General features: G+C 49.0%; 1 protein-coding gene across 1 annotated transcript in view; it reads left to right on the forward strand.

Moving 5' to 3' along the window:
- Nucleotides 1-17,611, forward strand: part of Rmnd5a (required for meiotic nuclear division 5 homolog A) — a 35,126-nt gene that overhangs the window by 1,038 nt on the left and 16,477 nt on the right. The window contains exon 2 of the mRNA XM_026409459.2: nucleotides 7,771-7,913. Coding sequence (XP_026265244.1) covers nucleotides 7,771-7,913 — 143 coding nt within the window. The remainder of the gene's footprint in view (nucleotides 1-7,770; nucleotides 7,914-17,611) is intronic.

Below are 17,611 nucleotides of genomic sequence, written 5' to 3' on the forward strand. Positions count from 1 at the left end.
AAGACGGGTGCGTTTGGTTTGGGACACAAGAGAGGGAGGAGAGGATTTAATGAGGATTGTCAGTGGATAGACAAAGGTCTAGGGCTGCTTTTCCATGTCATTTCTAAGGGGACAACAGGTGATCACTTAAGATGCCTGGAGCCACAGCCTGGAACCTGCCCCTGGAGGGTGCAAGGCCAAGGCAGAGAGCTCAGAAATGGAAAGGGGCCAGGCTAAGGAGAAGAGAGGTTGCTTTGCTGTCATTGGCTGTTTGGGAGCCGGTGACCCTTGCAGTTTTGTGGAGTTCTTAGAACCAGCTGGATACCTGGGGGTTAAGAAGAAGTTATAGTGGTGGGGGAAAGGAAGCTCAAGGCTGCTTCAGTTCAGTCCTTGAAGCCCCCTCCCCTGGAAATCACCTCTTGTGGAAGGTTCAAAGGAAGGCGCCAGTGATGGAAAAGAATGAATGAAGGGCCCAGATTTGGAGAAGTGGAGGGAATATTTTCTCTTTCCAGACCAGATTAGCAGTGCAGGGTTAGGATAGGCCGGATTTAAGAGGGAAAGGATGGAAAGTAAAGAACCTTCCATGAGAGAGGAGATGTTGCAGAGGGGATGTGATTATGAGATTTGTTTTAGGGAATTGAGGGCCAGTACCAGCAGGTAAAATTACTGAGGCAGGAATTTGTTTTAGACCTCTCTACTTGGAATAAAAAGTTAATTTCAGAAATTCATTCCAGAGATAAAGATGTCTGGAGATGAAGTAAGTCTTTACATGTTTAATTTGAAGTACCTAAAATTGGACTGTCTGACATTTAAAAACTGAGCCTGCGGCTCCTGTCCTCTATGCAGTTCTTCATACACTGTGAGTCTGCTTTCCTTGTGACAGTCCTTGGTCTTGTTCTCTGCCCCAGGACCACTGTTCGTCTGTACCGTCTAGTTTAGCTGTTAAGCATCAACTTTATTGTGCGTGCTTGGTTTCGTGACACACTGCTCTGGGTCTTTAATGACCTCTCTGGGTCTCAGCGCCCATCAGGGAACCTACCATTTTGTTCTGAAAGGTCAGAACTTGAACGTCAGTTGTGTTCTTTCACTTGGCAGATTTACCAGCCATTATTTTACTCCCCAAACTTTTTTTGTTTCCAGGGTATACCGCCTCTAGGAAAAAAGCTGGTTCTGCCTGGGCCTTTTTTTTTCCCTCTGATCTTTTGATCAGCTGCTGTGTCCTGGGTGCTGAGGTCACTCTGAGGCAGCCTTAGGCTTCAGTGGTCCACTTTAGTTTTTCAGGGACAGAAAGAAATAATCATACTGGGGATTGAAGACTGGGACACTTTACCACTGAGCTATACCCTCAACCCTTTTAAGCAGGTTTTTTTTTTTTTTATGTTGAGACAGGGTCTCACTAAGTTGCCCAGACTGGCCTTGAACTCATCATCCTCCTTCCTCAGCCTCCTGAGGCCCTGGAGTGATGACAGGTGTGTGTAACTACACCTGGCCGGCCTAGACTTTTAAGAAGAACCAGCCTGAGAGTCTTAGCCCTTATCTCCTAGATTTCTTAATCCTCTGAAAATTGATAGCAGGGGCATGAACCTTGGGCACTGCTGACCTTGGGCACTACCTAGGTCAGCACTCCCTGAACGTTAAGTGACTCCAAATGTCACCATTCCCTCCTTTTGTTTTTGTTTTTGTCTTGACTTTATATTGTTTATTTTAGAGGATTAAGACTTTTAAAGGTGTGGGACAACAAAATTTTCCTCCTTCCTAGCCTTCTTATTGATGCCTGATTTCTTTTGACTTTTTAAAATTTTTCCTTAAAAAACTGTTCTGGATTGAATTGTGGAGTAAAGCCATCTGAAGTCTGAGTTTTCATTTGGGCACTCTTAGAATCATGCTCCCAAATAGATTTTTTTGTTTATCTTCATCAGAACTGCTTTCCATTTTGCTTTTTATTGAATTCTCTCCATTTTGTGAAAGTGGAGTTGTTTTCAGTAACTCAGAGCTAAATGCAGTGTATGTAATATTTATAAACTAAGATATTTTAGTTGTTTTCTGCCTCCAGTATAGTCATGAAAACGTTAAGCCAGGTGTAGGGTATTTCTGGGGAATCTAGGTGAAGTTGTCAGGCTTTTTACACTGAGTCCTCGTCATGGTCCTGGGTGTCAACAGCACCTACTCGTGCTGGGTCCCGCTGCTGTACAGCTTGCTTTCCAGTGTGCTGGGCTCCTTCCAGGGCCTGGCCCTTGTCGGCCTGCAATCCCGTGGTCTGGGCTCACAATCTTGTGTCAGTGTAGTTGTTCGAGGCCTTCCCCAACCACCGAATTGTGAAAATTAGGACAGGTAGAAAATTAAAAGAGTAAATATCCAGTAGCAGTTAGGGAGAGAAAGCTGTCCATCCTGAGAACTTCTTCGTAGAATCAAGGGGCCAGAATAGGGAGTGAGTCTTGTCACACAGTTGAACACCTGCTGTCTTAAGCCTTGTGGTCAGCAGGGAAGAAAATGGGACAAGCAGATGTCCACAATGCAGAACAACATGGAGAGTTACTTTTAAAAACCAAGGGACAACGGGAAGTGTATGATCTTCAGCTTTGTGGCACCCAGACACCCCCTTTTTAAAAAATACCTTTATTTTATTTATTTCTATGCGGTGCTGAGGATAGAACCCAGCACCTTGCATGTACTAGGTGAGGCTCTTCTACAGCTGAGCCTCGACCCAGCCCTGACATGTTCAGTGTCACGCGCTCCTGAATGACTCAGGATGTCCTTTTATAGGACTTCGTGGTACTGGTGTTGAGGTGTATTTCTTTGTCTCTTCGATATAGCTTAGGAGGCTTTTCTTTTACAAACTGACTCAAAAGTGTCAAGTTTGAATACAAGACAATGGGTTCCAGAGGTGTGTGGGGTGTTATTGAAAGAGGGGGGAAGCTTGGGGTGGGGGAGGGGAGGACCCTTCATTTGTGTCTTATTTGGAAATTGGTGTATGAGTGTGTGTCCATGCAAAGAATCCTTGGAGTTTTCTACTTGGTGATTACGTTGGCAGATGGACACAGCACTGTTTCCCATTCTTTTGGTGTTTGGTGTTGGTAGTCGCAGTCTCCAGTGCTGGCCAAGAGTGTGCAGCATATCATTTATTGTTTTTATGTTCATCTGGTAACTAGTTACTGAATGTCCTTGGCCCTGTCCTCCAGGGGCTGACAGAGACTTGAGGTTCTATAGAAAGGGGCGTGAGGACACCACCTGGGGCTTCTCACAACGGGTGTGGTCTGTTCATCAGCTCTGGGTTGGTTAGGCAGGTCTTGTGGGATGAGGAAGCTGGCCTTGCCTGCGGAGGTGGGGGTAGCCTTGACTCATCCCAAGTGTCTATCAGGTCAGACCTTGTTCCTGGAACCCAAATTGGCTCCAGGCAGAGGGATGGAGGCAGAGATGCCAAGTCTGTAACCCTGCTATTAGCCATGCTTAGAACCTTTGCAAGCCAAAGCAGAGTCTTAATGCCTGTCACAGTCCCCCAACCCATCTCTTGTCCATTCCAGTCTGGTTGTGCAGGCTTCGTGGCCAGTGATAATCAGTCTTTGAGTAATGGTTGCTTCAAACGAAAAGGGTCAGATGCTTAGGCTTTAAAGTAGAACTGTCCATGTCAGTTTTAAACAGAATACAAAAGGGAGCCCAAGTCTTAAGACACCCAACTCAGTAAGTCCTGTGGGGTGGGGGTTCTCGCTTCTTACGAGGCCCCTGGGTATGGACCACTAAAGAGCACACACTGAGATCAGAAAAGGGAGTTGTTCTCTTGTTTCTGTCTAGATAGAGGGCCCTGGTCTGCCTGGGTCCCTTCTGGAGGTGCTGGTCGGGGGCTCCTAGGGCTGGTGTAGGTGCATGTCCTTAGTCACATTTAGAATGGCCACGGTCTTTCCCTTCTAACTGTCCATGCGTGACTGCTGTGGGTTGGCTTTTCTTCTACCTCCTATTAGTAAATCTTTGGTCCTGCTACCCGGCTGGCTGTTAAGGACCACATGGACCAAGACCTCTGTACTGGCCAACAGCTAGCCCACTCCTTCCTGCTGATGAGGCCAGCCGGGACTCCTCAGGGGTTGCTTTCGGAGACTTGGAGGAGCCTCTGCTCCTGCAGCCCTGTCCTCTACTAGGGATGGCCAGGGCCTTGTGGACCACTGGTGGCTTCTTTGGGAAGCAGCAGGGACATTGTCCTGTTCAGTGACCCTCCGCTTCACAGATTGGGCACTGGTTGGCTTCTGTTCTCTGGGGTCCTTGTATTCCCCCGTATCAGTAGACCAGGTGTCATGGCTCTAAGGATCTTCTCGTGGAGGTGTGACCTATTGGCCATGCAGTTCACCTTGTAGAGGAGCTGAGCTGGAGGTTCTGTTGGGTTTGCAGTGTTGTGCCTGCGTGCCTGTGACCTGGCTCCCCATGCTCAGCACACGGACTGCTCTGCACCCTCCCTGCCTGCCGCGTCTCTGGGTCAGCCCCTGCTGGACACTCTCCCATAAGAAGAACCATGCTGTACGGGGCATTTAGTGTCCGGCTTATCTCGCTTACCTTAATGGCACACTTCCCCCCGTGTTTCCTACCACTGGCCGCTGTCTGTCCCACACTTGCTGCATGGCCATCCTGTGCGGTTGCTGGTTTGCGTGCAGGGCCCTGGCCACCCGTGCATGAGCCCACTGTTTTCAGTCCCCCAGCCTGAGGGAAGTGGAGCCAGGTGGTGACCCTGGCTTTCTGAGGAGGAGCCTGCCTGCTGTCTCATTTCCTTGGCGACGCCTGGTGTCTTCTCAGTTAAGCCATCCTGTGGGTGTGGAGGAGTACCTGTTTGATTTGCCTAATGATTACTATCTTCAAGCACCTGTTCACATGCTTATTGGTCATTTATGTGTCTAATTTGGAAAAATGTCTATTCAGATCTTTTGCCCATTTTTAAATTGAATTGATGGTCACATTATGTCAGGTTTTAAGAGGTTTTTACTTTATTCTGGATACGTTAACGTGATTTACAGGTATCTTTTCTCATTCTGTGAGTTATCTTTTCACTTAAGTGTGAAACACAAAATATTTATTTTTTGTTTATTTCTTACATACATGGCAATAGTGGAATGCATTACATTCATAGTTAACCGTTCACAGCATGATTTTTCGTAACTCTATATAAAGTATATACACACAGACACACACACACACACACATATATACATACACAGCAGGAGTTCACAGGGTGAGGTTCATGGAGAGGCTCAGCTCAGTGTGGCCCGCTTAGACACAGCAGAAGTGAGCAGCCGAGGCAGAGCGGCAGGTCCCTTCTGCTCTGGAGGATGCACCGAGCACCTTTTAGACACGTTTTGAGATTTTCCTGAGGTCCCAGGTCTTCCTTAGCCAAGTTATGTGACGACAGGTTGGAAGTGCCTGATACAGACTGTCCCTGATGTGCCCTGGAGCTCCCGGCTTGTGTGTCCACCTAATCCTCTGGGCCCTGTGGACTTTCTAGCTGTTAGTCCTTCTATCCTTCCTCATTGCAGACAACACTGTCTTGGCTAAAGATCTTGGGGCCATCTGAGAGCCCCCGACCCTCATAGTCAGTGGGAAACCCTCTGCCAGGTGCTGCAGGTCCCTGAGTTCTACCACGCCTTGTCTCACTGATCTGTTCCTGTGTCCAACACGATGACCGTTCTGGACCTTCACCTCAGCTTTTGTACTTCTCTGCCCAGAACCTTGCAGTGGATCTCCCTTTGGCTTAAAATTAAAGTCAGTCTTTTTTAACTTTTTAAAATTCTTTTTAGTTACACATGACAGTCATAACAGTAGAATGTTTTTGACATATCAAACATACATGGAGTATAACTTCCCATTTTTCATTGTGGTTGTACATGATGTGGAGTTAACTGGTTGTGTTTTCATATAAGCACATAGGAGGGTGATGTTCCATTCGTTCTACTATCTTTCCTATTCTCATCCCCTCCCTTCCCTTCATGTCCTTTGTCTAATCCATTGAACTATCCCCTCCCCCACCAATGGTGTGTTAGCTTCTGCATATCAGAGACAACATTCAGCCTTTGGTTTTGGAGGATTGGCTTATTTCACTTAGCATGATATTCTCCAGTTCCACCCATATACTGGCAAATGCCATAATCTCATTCTTCTTTATGGCTGAGTAATACTCCATTGTGTATACACACCACATTTTCTTCATCCGTTCACCTGTTGACCCCATGGTTTCTCCAGCCACCTCTCTGTTTTCCTTTGCCAAACATTTACTCGAGACACTCTGGTGTCTTTGTTGTTCTTCAGCTGGTCAGGGTTTATTTCTGCCCCTCGTCCTGGGATGCTCTTCCCCAGGGTTGCCATGTGGCACATTCTTCTGCTTCTCCTAAGTCTTCACTCAGAGGTCATTGTCTCAGTGGGGCCTGCTGTCCATTTCCCCTGTTTTTGCAATTTTGAATTCACACCCTCCCTCTCCCACTCTGGCCCCTCCACTACATGTGTCATTTTTCAATCACGCGTGGTTTGCTTGTCGCGCTGTTTGGTAAGTTCTAGGGCATGGCTATCTGGTTATTTAGTGGGTGTGCACAGTGCATGTTTGTGAAATGAAGAGACTCCAGGGCTCTGTGTTCTTGGACTTGCTCTTTTTCAGATTCTCAGGCCCTACCTGGTGAGTCAGAAACTTGGGGAGTGGGACAGCTGCTTTAACTAGGTCGCTGGGTGACTCTGATGTAAACCAAGTTCAGAACCATGGGGTGGAATGTGGGTCGAGGTCCAGAACCAGGCCTGGTGCTCTCTGGGGATGTGAGATATGGCAGAGTGATGGTCAGACAGGATTGGTTTGCTCTGTCTCCATCTTCCTCCCCTTTTCCTGCCGGAGGAACCACCTGGAGGCAGGGAGCACAGGGCAAGAGGCCATGGCTTTAGTAAGCTTCAGAGACGTGTCGGGGTCCAGAGAGCCAGTGGGAGGACTTGGGGCCAGGTGTAGAGGCACCATGGCTCAGCTCCATCACAGTAGGAGGCTACTGAGCAGAACTGGCAGAGGGGCCAGGAGGGTGCCTCCGGGGTCCTCTCCCAGTGCACCCACTCAGGACATGCCGAACTCCTGCAAGGGACTCCGGACCAGCACCAGGTGTTACCTGCAAGGGAAGCTCCCGGCAAGCTTAGTGCCAGGGTTCATTGAGGGAGGGGCGTGCATTTGTATGGAATAAAAAGCATTTAAACTAAATCATCTAAGAAATTCAGTGACAACCAAAAGGGTTTGTTTTTTTTTTTTTTTTTTTTGTATTGGGATTGAATCCAGGGGCACTCAACCACTGAGCCATATCTCCAGCCCCCTTTTTATATTTTATTTAGAGACACAGTCTTGCTGAGTTGCTTAGGACCTTGCTGAGGTCCTTTGAACTTGCAATTCTCCTGCCTCAGCCTTCTGAGCAGCTAGGATTGTAGGCCTGCCTGACCACAGCCAGCCAAAACCAAAAGGTTTCCAGGATGCCTTGAACATTTTCACTGAGTTGAATAAATAAATTTATTCACTTAGACATAATTTTCTGAAAAATAATACTGCCTTGGTGGTGGTGTTCGGTTTGTGTTGACATTTATCAAAGAAGTGGTTTATTTCATATTAAAATTTTCTTATTCCCAGAGAGTGCTTTCGTGGTGTTTACTTGAAACACTAACATCTGTGAATGTGTCCCTCTGCCTCGAAGCAGATCCCGACTTCACTTTATCTTCCTCCACCTCTGCTGTTCCCAGGGTCTCCTGGAAACCTGCCCTCTATGGGTCTGCTTTGGGGAGTAATCTGCCTTTCTTGTTTTACAGGCCAAGATGCTGAATTATCAGGGACACTGTCACTTGTTTTGACTCAGTGCTGTAAAAGAATAAAGGATACTGTTCAAAAACTGGCCTCAGACCACAAAGACATCCACAGCAGTGTTTCTCGGGTTGGAAAAGCCATCGATAAGGTATGGTACCGAGGGGCACCGGTGCTCTTCAGCTTTCTCTGTTGGTACTTGCTACTGTAAGCTTTCCCAGATTGTTTTATGTGATTCCTCTGTCTTTGCTTTTGGTAACTTTGCTGAACTGGTTTTACTGTTGTTCTTACTGAAGGGCCTTGTTGCTGCTATTTTATTTATTTATTTATTTATTTTAGTTGTAGATGGGCACAGACCTTTATTTATTTTTATGTGGTGCTAAGGATGGAACCCAGTGCCTCACACAGGCTAGGTGAGCTCTCTACACTGAGCCCCAGCCCCAGTCCCTGTTGCTGTTATTTTCAAAATGAAAATAAAATCAAAACAAACCCCCTCTCCTTTTATGGCTCTGTTGTTTTACCATTTGCCTGTTGGGCAGGGCCTGGATACCAAGGCTGCCTTGTTCTGAGCACCTTAGCCCAGGGGCTGGGAGGAGCCTCCTGTGGCCAGGGTGCCTGCTCCAGCTTCATCTGCTGTGGGTGATGAGCTATGTCCTCAGGTCTGTCCTTCCTAGTGCTCCTGACCCTGTGTTCCTGTGGGCATGCTGGTTGCTTTTCTTTAGTGTTGCCTTTTTTGGGGGGTCCTGAGGATTAGACCCAGGGGTGCTTTACCACTGAGCTGTGTTCCAGCCCTGATTTTTTTCTGAGACAGGGTTGCTAGCATTCCTGGTGCCTTGATAAGTTGTTGAGGCTGGCCTTGAATTTGCAGTCCTCCTGCCTCTATCCCCCGGTGGTGGGGTAACAGGCGTGGCCCCCAGGCTGGCTCAGTGTTGCCTTCAGGGAACAGAGGGAGCTGGCTGTCAGCCAGCAGGACTCTTTTTGTTGGGTGGCTTTCTCTGAGGGGCATCTTGAGTTCGCAGTCTGCACTGAGGCGGGGCTCAGAAGCTGCTGGTGTTCTCAGCACTAGACCAGTCTTCCCTGGTGTTCCCCGTCATGATGGGGCCTCAGGAGGGTCGTCCAGGGTCACCACCTGGTTCCCATGACCACTTCAGCCACTGGGAGAGCGCAACAGGTCATGGGTCTTCCTGTTCACATAGCATGTTGGGAAGGGCAGGAAGAATGGGGGGAGGCGTTCTTCCTAGCAGAGGTATGGTATCTGCTGAGCTGTAGAGTCGCCCAGTCTGTATGTGCACCAGTGAGAACTGTGACGCAGAACTGGGCACTGCGGATCTAGAGACTGGTGTCCAGCTGGGGGCCAGCTGTTGGAGTGACTGCCTGCAGCAGTACTGAAAGGCTGGGTTGAGATGTCTCAGAGCTGTTTTTAACCCGGAGGGTTGGAGGGGTATGATGAGGCTGTGCATGCCTGAGCTCAGGGACTTGCTTTGGCCGTGCCTACAGAGGCATCCCTGGCCTGTCAGAGTACTCTCACCATGGCCATTGTGCGGTAAGGGCTTGGGCTCAGCAGGTTCCAGACACATGGCTGGGTCAGTGATGGCAGTCACTGGCAAGGGCTGGGAAGCCAGTGAGTATCCTCTGCAGCCTTTTTGAGGTTGTGAGGCCTGTTTGATAACTCCTAGGTGGTGCACACAGCTTTGGCATCAGACCTGCCTGGACTGTGGCGTTGGAATTCTTCGGTTGGTACCTGAAGTGTCTGTTGGTGTGTTAGCATAAGGCTTATGGGAATGAAAGTAAGCCATGTGAGGGTTGGTCTTAAATCATTTGTAGGTCTTAAATCATTTCCAGGGCATTAACTCCTGATGGTGTTAAGAAGCTTCAGATTTTGGTGGCTGATAGTGACCAAGGCATGCTAGTGATTCTGATGGCTCAAAGCACAGAGAAAACCCTAGGAGGTTCCTGGGGACATCTGCATGACCACCAGGCTGGCTGCTGGACAGCAGAACCAGAAGGCGCCCTTATGGTCAGAAGAGCTGATCCTTCCAAGTAGCCAATCAGAGCTGGTGTCTGGAAAAGAGGCCCCTGGTTCTGGAATCAGTGGGGATGATCTCAGGAGCCACACCTGATGTGTGTGGACTTCCAACCCCCAGGACTGGGAATGGCCAGGCAAGTGAGGCTCCAGGTGTGATTCCAGCCTCGGGTGGGGGACCTGTCCTGTCCATTGCCTAGTTCAGGTGTTGTCCTGTTGAAATGATCGGAGCCCGGTTGTTCTTACCTGCTTGCACTGGTGCCTCTCTGAGCTGTCTTCTGGTCTGTACGACATCCATGAGGTTGTTGGTAGGCAAAGCGTTTAGATGTGCCTGGTGACATTTAGATGTGCCTGGTGACAAGAACGGAAGTCCCTCTCTGCGCACCAGGGGACACATTTGAAGTGGTCGACTGCGTTCCCATTTTTTGAGGGGCGGGTGTTTGAGGCAGTGTTCCTGATTACATAATCTGCTCTTCCTCCTTTGAGAACTTTTTTTTGCATGTACTTGGAAATTATAAGGACTTTTTCAAGTAGCTGTAATTCTTTTACAGTTCTTTCAGACTTGCTCCATGTTCCTCTAAATGCAACTTCTAGGTGGCCTGGGTTCTTCTCATCTATCACACATCACCTTTTTTCCTTTAATGTCTGTAGTTGCAGATGGACACAGTACCTTCAATATGTGTTCTTATGCGGTGCTGAGGGTGGAACCCAGTGCCTCACGGTGCCCCAGCCCGCCTGGAACTCTGGATTTAGCGGGTGCTCTCAGGGGCGCTGGAGGGTGGTTCAGACGCACAAAGGGGGGCCTGCTCCTCCTTTCAGGGCGCTCTTCCCTGTGTTCTTGATCCTGTCTGGCTTGGCTGAGGGGGGAGTTGTCTCCCTCCTGAAGCTTCTGCATGCAGGGGGAATTCTGTGTAGGCCTTGTCATGGGAGACTCCCCGGGCTCTCGCTCAAGCCTGTTAGTTTGTGCAGCTGGACAGCTGTTGTGAAGGCCGGGTGGACCCTGAATTGGTGATGAGCCAAAGCCATGTGGCCCGAGGCTGGTGGCAGACTGGTCCAGGACCTGAAGACAGGCCAGAGTGCCGTCCAGCAGCTTAGGAGGGCCCCGCCCTCTCCAGATGACAGGCGGGAGGCCGGGGCTCTCCCTTGAGCAAGCTGGCCTTTGTTTCTTAAAGCATATTGATAGTAACCAGTCTAAAGAGAAAATCACACTGTTAAACTCTGCCAGTGGCCAGGAAGTCAGGAAGAATTTCTAGATTTGAAGAGTAGGGACCTGTGACAGCTTAGAGGAGAGAAAGCGTGGCCCTTGAGAAGGGCTTGGAGCAGCTGTGCATGAGGTGTGCAGGAGCGTGGGGGTGTAAGGGAGGCCCAGGCTGTGGGTCACCTCCGTGCCCACCCCAGCCTCCCTGCTCAGGCCGTGGGCTGGAGTGGTGGTCTCGCCTTCTCTGGACTGGCTTCCAAGGCCAGCCTCCCGCCAGAAGCTGCTGTGGTCATGTGGTCTCTGGGATAGGGCTCTTCTCTGCCTGAGCAGGCTGCTGGGGGAAGGAACTGGGTATTAATTTTTTGACATGCTAAATGGTAATTTTTTCCTTTAATATTTTAAGGCTTCTTGGGTATTTAAGTTCTCTAGTTCTTCTCCAAATGTAAGCAAAAAAGAAGTCTGTGGTGTTAGCCAAGACATTTTATAGGTTTTAGGTTATCATGAACCTAAAAAATTGTGGGGCTGGGGTTGTGGCTCAGCACTAGGGCTCTCGCCTAGCACATGCAAGGCCCTGGGTTCAACCCTCAGCACCACATAAAAATAAACAAGTAAAGGTATTGTGTCCAACTACAACTAAAAAATAAATAAAAAATTTTTCGAAGAGTTCTGCTTTAACATGTTGACTGTTTCATATGCCCATAGTATGAGCATTATTATAAATAAAGAATATCAGCCCTTGGATTCCACAACAATATGTTGGACTGTTTTTAACTGCCTTTCCTGTTTGTAGATAATCTAGAATTCTGTCCTGTTTAGGGCACTTAATCACTGTTTTAAATTTGTCACTGGCTTTTTATTTCCTAAGAAAAGCCAATAAAAATAGTTACTGCTGCAGACTTCCAGGTATGTATTTATGTGATAAAATAATAATACTAGGATGTCAAAGTGTCTAAAATCCGCGGTGTGGTGAAAAGCTAAAGCAGTGTGTCCATGTAGGGTTTCAGGCTGGCCTGGCTGTGTGCACTTGAGTGCTTTTCTCACACACCAGGCACTGGAGGACTCTGAGGGTGCATGGGAAGGAAGGGCTCTTGGGCCGTCTAGGGCCATCTAGGGCTTGTGGAGTGTCCGACTGGGAAAGGGGGGTGTCATTCAGAGCAGCAGTGGGGGTGACCTTCTTCAGGACTGAGAAGGGACAGAACAGTGTCTAAGCATGCACAGCTTGGCCTGATGGGGGCTGCTCCTACTAGGGGTAGGGACACCTCAGGCTGGGGGACGGCAGATGGTGGAAAGCCCAGCAGGTGTGGGTTTGATCCAACAGGAGACCAGAGGAAAAGAGAGTGAACTGTGAAAGTAGTTGAGGACTGGAAAGAAGGAGTGATCAGCGGCAGGGAGAAGGCGGCCATCACGCCCCAGGGTGGGCCGTGCTGCGCAGGCTGGACCAGGAACTGTCCATGGGTTGGTTCATTCCCCATGGTGCTGGTAGGCCATTCCCTCCTCAAATAGGGGAAACCAGGCTCAGGGGTGTGGAATAATATGCCAGGGGTGAGCTTGGGAGACGTGCTCACCCAGCTATCCCCTCTGAGCAGTGTGTTTTACTGGAGAATCAGCATGGCCAGGGCAGAGCCGCTCCTGTTGGAGGAGGGAATTATCAAAAAATGAAACTCCATGGTCTGAGCAGTTCTCTGCCGCTAGGTGGAGCAGCTAGCTTGTGGAGCATGTGCTGAGGGGTTGAGACTGCAGGGGCAGCCGTGTCCAGGGTGAGAGGCGTGTATTTAAGGTGTCTAGGGTGAGCAGTCTGGATGAGGAATGAAAGCTGCAGGGTACCAGTGTCTAGGGTGAGAGGCATGTGTTTAAGGTGACCGGTGAGCAGTCTGGAGCTGCCTTCGAGTAGGCGTGACTGGGTGTGAGGGGGTGGTGGCGTGTAGCTACAATCTCAGTGACTCAGAAGATGAGGAAGGAGGATTGCAAGTTTGAAGCCAGCTTCAGCAACTTTGTCAAAATAAAAAGGGCTGGGGATGTGGCTCAGTGGTAAACCATCTCTGGGTTCTATCTCCAGTACCAAAATAGTTAAATCAACCATTCTCTCCAAAAATACAATCCAAGAAAACAAACGACACTGTGTGAACTTTGACAAGGCGTTTAGTAACTTGTGGAAATTTGTGATCGAGATGAAGACGCTGCTTTTCAGATCATGCAGTCTGAGCATGCACTGCCTTGGTCCCCGTGCCTGCTGGCTGGCCACTGTGCTTGTTCTGAGGACAGAACTGCCCCAGCCAGCTTGGCACCTGCGTGTGCCGTAGGGTGGGCACTCTGGCTCCCTCCCCTGGCCTTTGCATTGGGCTTTTTTTTTTTTTAATTTTTATTGTTGGTTGTTCAAAACATTACATATTTTTTTTTTTAATTTGCATTGGGCTTTTGAGGAGGGAGAGGCTGGGAATATGAGCCTCAGTGTGGTGGGTGAGTAGCCCTGGAAAGAATCCGGTCTGCGCTGGGCAGCAGCCCTGGGCAGGAGACGGGCGAAGAGGTTCCCAGGCGGTTGCCCTCCTGCCTGCCCCCTCCTTCAAATTTAGTGTATTTGGGCAAAAGGACTGTGTGGTAGAAACCAGGTGCCCTGACAGGGACCAGAGCCGGGCTCTGTGACCCTTTCTGGCCTGAGCCTCTGTGTCAGACAGAGTGGTGTGCCCTTTCCATCTGAAAGCCATCCTGCCCCAGGTCACACTGTGTTGATGGCGCCAGGTTTGGTTCTGGGAGTTTGCTTCTTACTCTTGCTCCAGACACAGGTGCATGATGTGGGCGATGGGGGTCTGTTTTAAGTGTGGAGCAGGCCTGGGGGAGAGCCGCGGCTCTGCAGCCAGTTGGACTGCAGGTCAGAGAGTCCCCCTGGACCCCAAGGCCCACTTTGCCTGCTGCTGAAGGTGTGGGGCTATGCCTGGCTGGGCACTGTTCCACTTGGGCGAAGGGAAGACCTTGCACCCATTGGGCCACGCCCACTGATAGTCTGCAGTTATATTTAAATGACTTGAAGTTAGTGAGTTTGTTGTTATACTTCTGTTATTAAACGCTTTAGTAAGTCTTTATGTTTCTAATTGAGACTCTTAAATTAAGCATAGCATCAGAAAATTTGAGGGCCAGGCCCAGCTCTCAGATCCTACAGCTGGGTGGGAGACAGGGAGAGAGGGTGTCGTGTACATCGTTCAACTTAATCTTCAGCATTCTGTAAGGTGGGGGTGATTGTCCCTGGATGAAAGTGTGAAAACTGAGACTTGGGTTGAGTCCCCTGCCCAGGTCACAGAGCTAGAGAACAAGCTGTGAAGAGCTGGGTGCCCTGAGGACCTTCACGCAGCTCTCCTCCTCTGCCTCTAGCCTAAGAGGGATGTTGCTTGGGGGAGGTAACAAATAGTCTCTCAAATGGACTTCCCTGGTCAGTTCAGATACAGAGCCAGTGGGGAGACGACCAGGCCAGGAGTAAAAGGCAGCAGATGCCAGGCTGTGACGGGTGCGGGCCTGGTGCTGCGCAGGGCTCTGGGCACAGGCAGGATGAAGGAGCATTTTAAGGATTTTTAAAAATCCTTTACATTGTTTTTTTGTGGTGCTGGGGATCTTAAAAGCTCCGAATGGTTTGGTACATTGCTGTGCTCTGTTTATGAAGCCAGTGCTTATCAGTGTGAATCTACCATCTCTTTGAAAAAGTAGAGGAGAATGTAGACTATCTAAGAAGGTGGCTGAGCTTCTAGAGGAGTTCTCTGGGAATCACCGAGGATGAGCTGTTTCATCGGGGACCAGGGCCTCATCTGGGCTCCACTGGGTTTTGCTGCATTTCTCCTGTAGGGTTTCCAGTCGGCCCAGACGCCGGCAGTTCCTGTTTTCTCACTTCTCATTTACCCCTGATGCTGCCGGGCTGGAAGCCCCTCTTCTAGAATCCGACAGGTGAAATGAAGGGGTGTTGTCTAGTTGTGCTTGTCCTCTGACCATCCATCTCGGTGGCTGAGAGTCTCTTTGCAGATCCCCTTGGCATTGCCCCTTCTGTGAATCTCATGCTCTTTCCATTTTCCCCATGGGTGATTTGCCTTGGTCACCATTAGGAGCTGGTGTTTGTTTTTTGGCTCCTGGATGCTGACCTTCCGTTGGTTGGGTGTGAAGTAGCTGTTGTCTACATCTGTGGAGACCAGGGTTTTACCCAGGTCTTGCTCTGCTAAGAGTCTTCGCAGGTCCTTCTCGTCACCAGGCAAGATGGAAGACGGTTCCTTGTTGATGTACCAGTCACACATTGTTAGGTCCACGTACCCACCACGGCGTTCTCTGGGGTGGATGGGAAGTTTGAGAAAAAGTAACAAGCAGAGGGTTGGTACTTACTTAGGATTTAAAACGAATGCATTAGAGGGTTGGTACTTAGGATTTAAAACAAATGCTGGGTCTTACCACAGTACCCTGGCTGTTCAGTAATTGTGACTTTACAAAACATACTTGAGAAGTGGATTGGTTCTTGATGGTAACCAGTGAAAGCCAGTCCTTCAGGTTGGACTGATCTGGACATGTTTGAGTTGTGGCTAGGTTGTGGGCCTCCTTTCCTGGCGATGTTTTAGTGGAGCGGCCTGGGCCTCCTGTGCCTCAGCTCAGGGTGGTGTGTTCTGGATTTCTTTTCCCAAGCTATAACAGCCTCTGCAGAGGGACACACCCTTGGATGTGTGCTTTTTAAATTTTTGGTTCTTACTTGAGTCTTAACCTGACCATTTAAGAATATTGTGCCAGACTTTGTTTTAAAAATGTGAAAGGAAAAAATATAACAAAACAGAAGATGCTAGTAACAGCAGGTATTCTCAGCGTCGGCCACCTCCTGACGGGTCTGCGGTGCTGCTGGTTTCCTTGGTAGCCTGGCAGATGAGTCCGGTCACCTAGCAACGGTGCAGGACGCGTTGCCTGCCTGACGCCACTCTGGGAGCCTGCATTTGGAGCAGAAGTGGGAGCTGTGGGCTCTCGGCTGCTTCCAATGATCTTGGCTTCAGTTTTTTTTTAATATCTATTTTTTAGTTGTAGTTGGACACAATGACTGTATTTATTTATATGTGGTGCTGAGGATCGAACCCAGGGCCTTGCACATGCTAGGCGAGCACTTTACCACTGAGCCACAGTCCCAGTCTGAGACGATGATTCTTTTGTCTGATGTGAGCAGATGCTGTCACAGGAGCTGTCGAGGTCCCGACTTGGTTCATGCTGCCGTGTAAAGCTGTCTTAGGAAGGGATTCTTCTGAAGTTGCTTTCTTTCCTGAGGAAAAAGTACTGGACATGTTTGTTGGGGGCCGATGAGGCTGAGGAATAATTGTAAAGTGAGCAGTGGAAACCTGTAGGTTGTGTTTGGGTTGAATCCGTTTAACAAGTTAGCAAGGGAGCTTAGTCTTGAGGGTTCTCGTCTGGAGCACTGAGGGAAGAGTCCTGAGTTTACGGTCAGCTCTGCCCTCTTTAGAGACCCAGGCCTGTCCTGTATTCATTGATTGCCTCTTTGTGAGTAAAGCATGAGAGCGCGTAATAGCACACATTACCCTCTGGGCAGTATGATCAGGAGGGCCAGAATGTGCAGTGTGTTAGTCATCAGAACAAAGGTAGTCCAACTTGCTTAGAGTATTGATGAACTGTTGTGCAGTCAACTCTCATCAGGCAGAGTCTGATAAGCAGAAGTGAGACTCCAGCGTCTTGCACAAGCCGTGTTTCTAGGTGTTATGGAACAGTTCCGTATACATATGGACACCACTGCTTCAGTGTAGAGGTACTTGGTAGTATTTCTGTTGTTTAGGTTTGGTATTAGGCCAAGAAAGATGTCTGTAATCAGAGAGAATAAAAATTCAGACTGACAGTAATTTTAGTGATTCTAAAAACAGGGTAGAGAGCTCTTTAGGGGGAAGAAAAATGTGCTAAATTTTGGAGAGGAGCGCTCTTCTGCATTGTGGCTATTATAAACAGTGGGCTGTTTGTGGTGGCATTGCCAGTTACTTCCTACCTGTTCTCATCTGGTCAGCCTGTATTTGAGCATTGTAATTTCACTTACACCTAAAGATCTTGTCTAATTGAATTTATATGCTTTTTTAAAAAAGCAAGTTCTAGAGGCTTATCAGGGGGTAGTGCCTATGACAAAGGCAACTTTCAGACCATGGTGTAGATTTGCTTCTCCTTCAGAGAGCTCAGCTCGCTGTCCTTCTGTCCCACAACGCACTTGAGCAGTTCTTGCAGAACCAGGCTGCCCGCCACAGGCCGGGTTCTCCTTCCCCTGAGAGTGCCTGTCTGTCCTCTTCACTCCTAAAGGCCGCACTCGCTGGTGCAGAACTCTGGGATACTGCTCTGCTCTTCTGGAGTCTGAAAGATGTTGTCTCTCTCCTTTATGGACTCTGGTTTCTGTGGTGGTGGCAGAAGTCTGTGATCACTGGAGTCATTCGCTGCTTTCTCTAGCTGCTTGCAGGTTCTGTTGAGTTTTGGTTTTCAGTCTTTAAGTTTCAGAGGTGGAATGAAAGGTGTCTGGGTAGGATTTCTGTGAACCTGTCCTCTGGAGTTCTCGGGCCTCTTCATCGGGAGGTTTGGTCTGCGCACTTGGGCTCTTCTCCAGCTCTCCTTTCCACAGCACCGTTTCTCCTCTCCTTTG

The sequence above is a fragment of the Urocitellus parryii genome, chromosome 12, assembly GCF_045843805.1.
Source record: "Urocitellus parryii isolate mUroPar1 chromosome 12, mUroPar1.hap1, whole genome shotgun sequence".
In the NCBI taxonomy this organism is placed as follows: Eukaryota; Metazoa; Chordata; class Mammalia; order Rodentia; family Sciuridae; genus Urocitellus; species Urocitellus parryii.